This window comes from Melospiza georgiana, chromosome 12, assembly GCF_028018845.1.
Source record: "Melospiza georgiana isolate bMelGeo1 chromosome 12, bMelGeo1.pri, whole genome shotgun sequence".
Classification (NCBI taxonomy): domain Eukaryota; kingdom Metazoa; phylum Chordata; class Aves; order Passeriformes; family Passerellidae; genus Melospiza; species Melospiza georgiana.
In genome coordinates this window covers 17,467,829-17,479,874 of record NC_080441.1, presented here as the reverse complement: position 1 = coordinate 17,479,874, position 12,046 = coordinate 17,467,829, and the positions used below count along the sequence as shown (strand labels likewise).

The window sequence follows — 12,046 nt, the reverse complement described above, 5'->3', positions numbered from 1 at the left end:
CCCTGCTCCATCCAGGACTCCTTCCCAGGCTGTAGGTTCATCTCTGCTCCATCCAGGGCTCCTGGTGCATCTCTGCTCCATCCAGGGCTCCTGGTACATCTCTGCTCCACCCAGCTCTCCTTCCCAGGCTGCAGGTGCATCTCTGCTCCATTGTGGACCCCCATGGGCTGCAGGGAATCTCAGCTCCAGCTCCTGGAGCTCCTCCTGCTCCTCTCCCATTTCCCACGCCTCTCTCTGGCTGCAGTTGCTCTTACACTTCCCAAATCTGTGATCCCAGCAGTGCATTGCCCTGTTGGTGATGTGCTCAGCCTTGGCTCTGCTGGACACAGGGGAAGCTTCTGGAAACTTCTCCCCCTGCAGCCCCCCCAAACCTGACACACCCCCAGTGTCCTGCAGATCCCAAAGTCTGAGGTTTCCTCCCACTGGAGAAGTTCTGGCTGTTGAAATGAGGACATTATTATAGCAATGCTTTCAGCATTATCCAGGTCATTTTCTCATACATTAATGAGATAATAGAAATTTATGGAAGTCTTTATTGAATCTTAATTGCTCCCTAAGACCATGACTGAACTAGAAAGAGCGACTTCATTCTGCTTTGACTACTACAGCAGATGGTGAGGATACACAATCCTGAACTCAGATTTGTTCATTTTTCACCTAAAAATGCTGTTAGTTTTCCTTTAGAATAATACCAATCCATTTCCTGATAGTGCAGTGTGAAAGGTGCTTCTGAAAGGTGAGAGGGGTAATTCCAATATTTAGTTTGCTACTAGAAGTCTAATATTTTGTTGAGGCTGTTCTTACTCTCTACAAGGAAGATTTTTAAACCAGAACACCACTGAAGAATTTAAAAGGCATCTTCCTCACTAGCAAATGAGTTCAAATTAGCCCAATTACAATTAAAACATGACGCATTTATCAACCATCAATGATGAGAAATAATGTAAATCAGGGACAAATCTGTTTACAATTTAATAATCCACATCAGGCAACTACCAGGAGAATTTATCAAAGCCTAAAAATTGCCATAAATTACACCCTTGGTTGGGAAGTTTAAAGTTTTTGAAAAAAGCTCAGCTCTTGCAGATGCCACTGAATATTAGAGATTCCTAAAGATGCAAAAATAGAACTCCTTTGGTTGAAATTATGTCCCTCTGTGAAACTGTAAAATCCAAAAATTGCAAAATCCAGAAGTTTTTGAATGCTGACTTAAAAACAAGAGCTGTATTTCACTGTATTCTTGTGCATTTTTAACCTGCTATACAAGATCCAGGATCCTATTCAGCACGAACAGTTCCCACAGCCTTTCACACTGTTGATAATTTCTTCTTCTAGCTTCTTCCTTTCCTCCTCTTTGGATGTGTGGCTGGGTCTCTCCTCCCAGTCTGGCTGGTTGTGACTGTGCAGCACTTTGCTGCTCTGGGTGTGCCACATCTCATAGTAGAGATTGCTGGGGTTTGCCAGGAGCTCTGCGTGCCTGCCACGTTCTGCCACTTTACCCTGCAAAACAAGGGCAGGAAATCAGGAATCCACATTCCCAGATCTTCAGCAATAAACCAGCCTATGGAGCAGAGTTTTACAGTATGGATTAGAGCAGGAATTCATGAGGAAGAGCTTGAAACAGCAAGGAAGGACTGACTGCACAGTGCACTCACTTGTGTGGGCACTGCCAGCTGAAAACAAGGAGCTGTGCCCTTCTCACACTGCACCTGCCTTTTGTCCATCTGGGCAAAATCTAAAACTCACAGCATGGAAAGCTTCCTATCTAAACTGCAGGAGTTATCTAAAGTTTCCTATCTAAACTGGAGGAGTTATCTAAAGTAAAGTTTCCTATCTAAACTGCAGGAATTATCTAAAGTAAATGTGGACCTCTATATGAGCAGCAAGGTGTTCAATTACTCCTGCAAAGGTGACATGAATGTACCAAAATAAACACAGATTTATCTTTGCTCAGTAACTAACACAGGGGAGGAAGCTAAAAGAGGGGAGCAGACAGAGAGGGGTTTATATTAGACAAGCAATGCACATCTAAGGTCAAATCCTGAAAACAATTAGTGTAAACTGCTTTTATGGGTGCTCTGTGGCTTGTGTCACTGCAGTCACCACCATGGAAATTGTGTGAGCAGTTCAGTTCTCTGGGCTGTTCTCAGAGCAGAGATGATTTATTGACTATCAGCATGGAAAGGAAGAGTTGGAGAGGAGAATCCCATGAGAACTCCAACCCTACAGAGAAATACCATCACTCTTCAAAAAAGCAAACTAATTTTCTACTTTGAGAGACACATTCACTGACTTCAAATTAAACTGATACATTAATTCATTCTCCAGCTACTTTTCCTTCTCATTATACAGACAACTACATGGATTTGATATCAGTTCTAAATTCTGATCTACAATTAAATCTACCTCCTTGTGACATCTGCTGATGGACAAGCTGGGAAAGAATTTGTGTCTTGGCACTTCTATTAGTAGTTATGCCAGTGGAATCTGAACAAATATACATTTGATCAACAGAAGTGCAGAATTTACTTAATTCTTTAAGTGATTCATTTGGAGTAGAGAGCAGGTTTTGAATTATGGCTTTTTTTAGTAACTCTTGACCAATCCTAAAAATGGAACTTCTCTGCTCAGCTCCACAGCATCAGGATCTGTATCATTACTCCAACATTTACTCACCCAGGAATGATTCTGATTTTACCTCAGCAAAGGTGCTGGAATTGTGATTCCCTGATTACCATTGCTAAGCAAAAGCAGCCACAATCACCCTGTGTCCTCCCTGCTCCTGAGCCTGACTTCCCTGGCTGCTAACACCTCAATCCTGCTGGATGGCAGAGGCACAAGGCAGTGCTGCCTCCCTCATCCACAATTCCATCCTTCAGCAAAGGAAGCACCCTGGCTCCCTCACAGTTCGAGGCTGTGCTTTTATTTTTAATTTAACAGTTACACTACAACACAAAACACGCTCTCAGGAAGCTGTGAAAAATTGCATGGAAAACAAAAAGCTGCCAATTGCCTTGTGACACGTTACAAAATGTTTGTGAGATGTTTTAACGTGCACTTGTAGGAAGGATACACCTTAGGAGAGGCTTTTTCAGCAAAAGCTGAAAAAACAAAGCAGATCAAAAACAACTAAAAACTCCATGGAGCACTGCAAGTGATTTATTCCACTACTTCATCCTTTTCAGATTCATATAAAGCTGAGTTTTGTGTAGCAAATGTCACTATTTCACAAAGATATGGTTCTAATTGTCCCTGAAGTCATTGAATGTAGTGTAAGAATAATTTATTTGCTTTTAGATGTGTATTTTAAGTCACTAAAGACACCTAGGAGCACAAGCTTATAAATAGCAACTGATAAAAATGCATGCAGAGATAAATTTAACATCTATTATCAGCAGATCAGAGCACTGTACTTTCAGCATTATCAGTTAAAAGAATAATTATGAAGTTATCTTAAGGACATTTGTTTATTTTAAATCTCTTGCCAGATACAGATAATAGAGAAAAAATGGACTTTGGGTGAGTATGAGGTAACAGCTGAATGCTGATATTAGGGAATCAAATGTTGAGACATGTTGGTTTTTTCTCAGGAAAAAAGCCTACAGAAAGGGAACAATCACACTTTTCTACAGGTACAACAGAGAATGGTGCTCAGATTTTAAACATAATGAGGCTGAACAATCCTGCAATAGTTCTATCTGCATGGAAACAGAACACACTGTCCTCTCTCCTTCCACTGAGAGGAAAAATGGATGTATGTGAAAAACAGACCCTGAGCAATGAGAGTGAAGCATAAATTGGGGGAACACATTAGGAAACTTCAGATGACAGAAGCATGCAAAAAATTAGATTAAAAACATGCAACAGTAAGGCATAAAAATGACAACATACAAGGCAGTCACACATGCCAAGCTTGGGTTGGAATTTTCAAACATGCTTCATTTCCAAAGAAAAAACTTCCAGCAGCTTGGTGGGAGTGAATTACAATTCAAACTGGACACAGAGGGGCCCTAAAGCAAACCCTGCCATGGTGTGAATATCCCACAGCACCAGGTGAGCCCTCACCTGATCCAGCACGATGATCTCATCTGCATCCACCACCGTGGACAACCTGTGCGCAATGAAAATCGACGTCCGGTGCTTCACCATGTCCCTCATGGCTTTCAGAATGTTCTGCAAGAGTGGAACAGACACAAACACTTACACACTCCTGAGTGAGATGAGGAGAGATAAAATGCTCCTGGAAATATGCAAATTACTGTAAATAAGTTTTGAAAATCATCTCTGGTACTGCTACAGCTTCCCAATAACAAACAGCCATGCGTATGTACAGGAGAAACAGAAGAGTCCCAAACATGAAATATCTGTGGTTTTGCTAAAGCCTCAAACTGAAAAAAAACCCTTGTATTCACAGAAAAACACAGCTATCCCCAGGGACACAGGAAGAGAAGTGTCACTTCATTTCAGGAAAAAACTTCCCCATGGAGCCATGCTACACAAGCAGCAAACAGCAGTAAAAGCATCTGAAAATAAGAACTCCTCGTGGTTGTAATATTAATGCTTTCCCATGATTGTTAAAGGAAAAAATCCCTCTCAGTATTATGCTAATGTGGAACAAAGGCAGAGCAATTCTGGGAACTATCTATCTATCTATCTATCTATCTATCTATCTATCTATCTATCCATCTATCTATCTATCTATCCATCCATCCATCCATCCATCCATCCATCCATCCATCCATCCATCCATCCATCGATCGTTTCCCTTGTGAGCTCTATGGCACCTTCCAAACCACACCCTCCCTCTGCAAGGAGCACTGATGGGGAATTTGTGCCCTCACTACCATAATTGAAGTGTCCACTTTATTTCTCTGAAAATTTTTGTCAGAAAACATTTCCATTTCCAGGCATACTCTTGTGGAAAAGCCTCATTTTCATTTGCTGTCTTCCAAGTGCATTTCTACACTGAAACTTTCTGCTTTGCTTATGACTTTTGCACAGATACAACAAAACAAGAGAGGAAAAATGTGAGAACTCAGTGTGATGTGGACATTTCTGGCCCATGAGGAAGCTGTGCTACATGGATGTACAGTTCATCCTCTGGATTCTTTGCATCTGGAAAATGAAAGTAATTTAGTGATTACAGGTCAATAAATTCCCTCAATCTGCATAAGTGAACAGAGCCATAGCTTAGCTCATTTTTGATGACATCAGTTTGGGAAATTACTGCTGGTGCTGAGAGTTTTGTGCTTAAACAAAGATGATGTTATGAAGGCTGATGCAGCTCCTGTCACAGTGCCACCACATTCATGTCACAGCTTTTCCTGTGGAATGGGCACAAATGAACAGCAGCACTGCAGGTCACACCTGCATCTGTACAATGAACCAGGAGGGCTTGTCCTGCATTAGATCTCAATTATTTAGAGGGATTTTTTCATGGCTACCTGCACCAGCTTCAAGGGATAAATGTGTCAAGAGTGGAAACAGAAAATATCCCAGAGACAGCTGATATCCCTCACTCTCTCCAGACAGATGGACTGAGCTTCTCTGCTCCACATTTTAGAACAACAGCTTCAACACAGCATGTCTTAATAATACTGAGAAAACACTTGAAAAAAAACCAGAATTCTGAGAGGAAAAGAACAAGGAAAAGCATCAGAATCAAACATCATGGTATCACCTAAATTCTAGATTTTTTATCCCAATTTACCTCTTCTGTAATTGAATCTAAAGATGATGTGGCTTCATCATAGAGAAAAATAAGTGGCTCCTTTAACATTGCTCTGGCAATTGCAACTCTTTGCTTTTCTCCTCCTGAATGAGGGGGAAAGAGGGAAAAAAAGAAAAAAGATTAAGTTACAATTGTGATAGTCTAAATTCAACAGCAGACATGATTTTGAAGGGTTGGTTGTTGGGTTTTTTCTCCTTTTTTTAATAGACATCAGAGTCACTGCTGACAAATGTCTGACATGTTACATAAGATAGCACACAAGTTCCTGCTCCCTGGTAAATTTAGTGATTCAAGATTGCTCATCCTTTTGGAAAAGGACAGAGAACTATTTTGTATCTGCTCCAAGGCAAGAGTCTGACACAGGTGAGTAACAATGCTGTACAGTTACTCACTCTGTACACCTGGGAGTAGGAGCCCATTCACCTGGCCTAAGATCTGCTCCATCCAGTAACTCTGCACACACAAATCCAGTTTTCTCTCACCACTGCTCTGTCCACACCTGCTGTATTGGATTTCAGGCATTTTGCTCATACATTGTGTCTTTCAGGTCTGTCCTTGACATTCATCCAACTTCCCACCCCATAATGGCAAATTTCACTCAAGAACAGTTAATATTGTACTGCAAAGCACCATCAGCCTGCAATCTACAGCCTGCTGGTTTCTGCTGTAACCCAGTTTCAGACTAGTTTCCTTCCTAAACAATTCTTACAGCCAACATCTACTCAAGAATAACTCAGGGCAACTTTTACAGACAGGAAAACAGGTGCATTTGAGAACTTAAAATCTGCTAAACATTTGGTACGCGACGCAAACACGTCACATTTGTGCACTTGTCCTCCTTTGTTTTATGCAAGACTTCAAAACATTCCATTTAATACCATTATACTCTTGTTAATGTTCCATTCCTATCAGGAGAGAACATGCTTTCATAAACCATTTAAAAGGCTGGTGGTAATGCTGCAGTTCACATTTTAAACTGTCTTTGGCAGAATTGAGGAGCAATTAGAACTGTATGATTTACTCAGTCTGTTTTAGTGTGCTCTCCCTCCCTCCCCTGTACAGCATCTTCAAAACTCACAGCTTGACAATATCCATGTTTGAAAGACATATTTCAGTACCCAGATCCCCCATATTTTCAGGGAATGTTGCTCCCCATTCACACCCAGGGCAGCAGCACAGAAATGGTTCCATTCACAGAGTCAGGGATTTACAGCTCTGCCTGTTACACATCTATTAGCCAACACTGATGTGGGTTCTAATTGGAACAACCCAAACAACTTGTTTTTCACTCTTTACTCTTGATGAATCAATCCTTGAGAACAGTAAGAACTGCACAAAATGCTACATCACCACTTAAATTGGCAAATCTGTCACTGCAGCTAAAATCTTGTTTTTCCATTGTGCACACAAACCCCTGGATTTTAAAGAGAATCACTTGAATTCATACACCTTTTACTCACCCTATTCCTGCCACAAAGTAACAGAACAAAGCAGGACTTTGTGTTCTCCTTAAGGAAGCCTCACCTAACTTTAAAAAAAACCCCACAAACTGATTCTGAAATGAATCAATACATATCTTTATAAGAATTTAGGGAGCCAATCTACTATTGAGAGAACTATAGATTGCAATTAGCAGTAGCATTTTACAGAGCACTGAAGGAACTCGGAGCTTTCCATTTGATATCTCCAGTCCTTTGCACAATGACACCAGTTCTGAGAGCACTGGCCTGAGACTCCTGTACCCTGGCTGCACACATTCCTGAAGCTTCTTTACCACTGGTATTTGTCAATATTCACCTAATTGTTGAAAATAAGAAACTGAAGCTGTTCTTTCAGTGGCAGATGCTTATTCAGAGCTCAAAAGAATTCCATTTTCTTTCTCCTGGGTATTTTACATATTCTTTCTTCTTTAAATACAAACAAAGCAGTAAAAGAACACAATTCCCTTACCTTTCTCAACACCACCTTTGTGGGAGCACTGGCAGGTGGGTGCTTATGACCATCCCAGTGGCAGCACAAACTGAAGGATGGAGGAAAGGCAGAACCATTTTCTGAAAGGCTCTGTTACAGGAGTCATGAGGTCAGAAGGAAACTCCAGCACACCCCCACACAATGCTCCAGACTCAGAAAGGGACACAGAATCATGCAGGTTGGAAAGGCCCCACAAGACCATGGAGCCCAACTGCTCCCCCAGCCACCACTGACCCATGTCCCCAAGTGCCACATCCACACAGCTGTTTAATCCCTCCAGGCATGAGGAGTCCACCACTGCCCTGAGAAACCTGATCAAACCTTTGGGTGAAGAAATTTCTCCTAAAATCCAATCTAAACCTCAACATAAGGTTAAGGCATGGAGCAACCAGGTCCAGTGAAAGATGCCCCTGCTCACAGCAGGAGGGTTGGTTTAGATGAATTTTAGAAGATTCCCTCCAACTGAAACCATTCTATTCTTCTATCAACACCAAGACATTTCAAACCTATTGTCAGTCAAATCCTCTTTCCAGCAATTATGAGTGTGGGGAGACAGGCAGCACAAGACAAATCTTTCATTGTTAGCACGATTCTCTTCAGTTCTGCCAGTACCTATTTAGCACCTTCTATTCCCTCACCCAGATCTGTGCTTCACATACTTTATTTCTCTTTTAGGTCTCTGCATAATCCCCTTCTGCAGCATGCACACTTTCTCCTGCACTCACGTTCTGGGTACAGCCTGCACCCTCTGACCCCCTTTTTCAAAAGCAGCAGCTGCAGAGAAAGAAATCCCCCTCAGAACTGTCTCTGCAACAGGCAGCACCTCTGTCTGCACCCACTGCATCCCTCAAAACACACAGAGTTCCCAATTCTAGTCCACTACCCAAACAGATCATGAGAAAAATAATTTTTACTTAAATGCACTCCCAGCCTCACTTACAACCTCATTTAACAGTATCCCCTGAAAACACATTCCTTTGAACATCTTGCAGACTACAGCTGCCTTATACTGCACACCTTCATATTAATATTCAGCCTTACAGGTAGTTATTTTGGGCTCCTCTCTACAAGGACATGAAGGGGTTGGAGAGTGTCCAGAGAAGAGAATGGAGCTGGGGAAGGGTCTGGAACATAAGTCCTATGAGGAGCAGCTGAGGGAGCTGAGAAGGGGCTCACTCAGCCTGGAGAAAAGAGGCTCAGGTGGGACCTTCTTGCTCTGCACAACTCCTGACAGGAGAGGACAGCTGGAGGGGTTGGGCTGTGCTCCCAGGGAACAGGGACAGGAGAGGGAACAGCCTCAGGCTGGGACAGGAGATGTTTAGGCTAGATGATAGGAAAGATTTCTTCACTGAAGGGTCATGCATTGCATCAGGCTGCCCAGGGCAGTGGTGGAGTCACCACCCCTAGAAGTGTTCCAAAAAGGAATAGATGTGGCACTTGGTGATGCAGTTTAATGAGCATGGTAGGATTTACTCAGAGGTTGGACTTGATCTTGTAGATCCTCTCCCACCTTAATGATTCTGTGTTATAAACTAAATAAACTAAAAGCAAACCTGAGGACTAAACTCTGCAAGAAACTTTGAGGCAGCAAAAGGGATACAAAGAAGCTGGGAGCCCACCTGAGAGTTTGAGTCCTCGCTCCCCAACCTGGGTGTTGTAGCCATTGGGCATCCTCAGGATGGCATCGTGGATCCCTGCCAGCTTGGCCACTGCATACACCTCCTCTGCTGTGGCCTCTGTGTTGCCATAGAGCAGGTTGTAGTAGATGGTGTTGTGGAAGAGAACAGCATCCTGCATTGGTGGGAAGAAGAAATGATGAACAACAGCTTCAGAACTGTCCCCTAAATCAGCCTTGCTGGGTTCAGGGTGTCCCCAGCAAGCTGCAGGGTCCAGATAGCACAGTCCTTTATGGGACAGACTGAGTTCCCAAGGAGCTCTCAGCCACAGGCAACCTTAGCAAGCTTCAGTGATACCAGCTCTTTGTGATTTCAGCTCTTTAGTGATTATCAGCTCTTTGTGATTCCAGCCCTTCAGCCTGCTAGGTGCCCAGGCAGGCAGACACAGGGAGAGAGAGGAGGCTGTGTGGGGTTCCACAGTGATGTCTTTATTGATTCTTCTGAGAAGGGTTCCAGTGACAGCTCTTCCACCAGAACTAGGCTAAACCAGCCCTTTTTATAGGGTACAGGGGATCAGAAATGGAGAGATAAACAGGGGTCCAAAGGTGGAACAGGGTCTTTCTAGCCCATTCACCATGGCTTGGCATTTCCTATCTTTAGAATTCTGCACACCACGGGGCCCTTGCAAAACCAGGGCATGCTACAGTCCCCAGCCCGTGAAAGAATCAACACAGAATGGTTTGTATTTTTCTTTACACAGCCTGAAGGTAAAAGTGTTTGGGGACATTTCTTTTCCCAAAAAAGGCATTAATATATTTTGTGTCCTAAATATGTATGTCATGCATAGTTTCACCACTTTGCTAACTCATTACGGGTGGTAATCAACTATAGAGCTAAATCACTTAAAGCTGGAGGCAGCTTCTCATGGGGAGGCTTAAACACATTTCAGAAATTGGATCTATATGATGATGCATATAAAAACATAATATTTCCTGGGGGAAAAATCTCTAGTTCCTTTGAAAGTCACCATGCAACACCACTGCATTAGGAGTGGCCTTCACTGAACAGTGCCAGATACTGAGAATCACTATTAGAATTACTGTTCCAATGGAGTGTCTGGGGAGAAGGAAACATGGAATACCTGAGGCACAACTCCTATTGCCTTTCTCAGACTTTCCAAACTGACATCTTGGATGTTCTGTCCAGCAATATAAATGTTTCCTTTCTGAGGTTCATAGAAACGAAATAATAACCTCACAATGGTGCTTTTCCTGGAATTGAAAAGAATTGAAGTGAATGTTACATCCTGGTTGCCATTTACAATCTCCAATGATGTACAAACAATAAAAAGCAAACACAAGCAGCACCACATTTAAGAAACTAAATTCTGCATTGATTGGCATATTTAGTCCATTTACCCACCCTGACCCACTACCTCCTACAATGGCCACTTTCTTTCCTGCAGGGACTTCAAAGGACACTCCAGCAAGGACTTTCTGCCCCTTCAGGTATTCAAAATGCACATTGTCAAAGGCAATGGAAGCAGTCTGGGGGGTGATCTGCAGGGGTGGAGCCAGCTCTTTGTCCTATGAAAAGAAGAATTCCACTTTATCTGCTGCCCTGCTCAGAAATTATCTCCAACACTTCAACAAGCTCAACAGTCCCTCTCCCACCTCAGAAACAGGCAAACAGACACTCCAGCTCAGATATGTGGAAAATAATCATAATTTGCTGCACAAGTGACATTGGTTTGCTCCCCCTTTTCCCCAAAGGAGGTAAAAATTCCTGCTGTAAACACTCTGCCTCATAACTTCTTTTGCAATATATTCTGCATCATTAATTACCAATAAAAATTCAAGCACAAGGCATGAATTACTTAAATAAAAAAGTCTCAATACAAACACAGCTTCCATGAAGCAATTTTTGCTTCTCTGCAAGAAAAAGAAAATTAACTTATTGCAGTAACTGCACTTAAGAAGAGGCAGAACAGCAACCTCACACACAACAACTCTTTCATGAATAGAAATTAAACCTGGAAGATGAGAACATGGTAAAATGATGGCATTGCCCTGTTAAATGCCCAGATACTTCAGGGAAATAAGCTACTACTTACTTTGATTTTGGTATCTACACTGAGAAGTGTAAACAAGGTATTCATATCTATCAGTGCTTGTCTTGTCTCTCTGTACACTGTTCCCAGGAAGTTCAGGGGCAGAGAAAGCTGGAACAGCAATCCATTCACCATTACCAGATCTCCAACAGAAAGGCTGCCTTAAGACAAAAGGGGTGTGAGAGAATAAGGAGACTTGAAGGGTTTTCCTTTTAGGATGCACCAAAAGAATTGATCAAGTCCATCAAACCTAATTGCTTTTATCTCATTTCTAAACCCAGATTTTTAAATAACAAACAAAACCACAGAATCCATTCTCTGATTTTATATAGGGGTGCCTGAGAGGAATGGCAATGTTTGTGTGGATTTCACTTTAAAAAGATGTAATAGCACTGGCAAATAAGGCAAGCAGCACATACAACATCAGACTGTAAAATCCATAGAGAGGCCTAAGGAAGTTAAAAGGGAAGGAAATAATATATGGAAGCACAAATCAGGAAAGACAATCTTAAGTACAATTACAGACAAATGCAAATGATAGATTCTGTCATGATCAAGAGAGAGCTTTCTCACTGCATGTACCCCAGAGCTGCTGAAACACACTGAGCAGCTCTGGGC

General features: G+C 42.3%; 1 protein-coding gene across 1 annotated transcript in view; it reads right to left on the bottom strand.

The window, feature by feature from the left end:
- Positions 1 to 507: 507 nt before the first annotated feature.
- ABCB7 (ATP binding cassette subfamily B member 7) overlaps positions 508 to 12,046 on the bottom strand; it is a 37,096-nt gene continuing 25,557 nt past the window's right edge. Inside the window, exons 10-16 of the mRNA XM_058032613.1 lie at positions 11,432 to 11,589; positions 10,741 to 10,904; positions 10,460 to 10,589; positions 9,322 to 9,493; positions 5,711 to 5,814; positions 4,066 to 4,173; positions 508 to 1,500 (exon numbers count right to left, since the gene is read on the bottom strand). Coding sequence (XP_057888596.1) covers positions 1,282 to 1,500; positions 4,066 to 4,173; positions 5,711 to 5,814; positions 9,322 to 9,493; positions 10,460 to 10,589; positions 10,741 to 10,904; positions 11,432 to 11,589 — 1,055 coding nt within the window. The 3' untranslated portion in view covers positions 508 to 1,281. The remainder of the gene's footprint in view (positions 1,501 to 4,065; positions 4,174 to 5,710; positions 5,815 to 9,321; positions 9,494 to 10,459; positions 10,590 to 10,740; positions 10,905 to 11,431; positions 11,590 to 12,046) is intronic.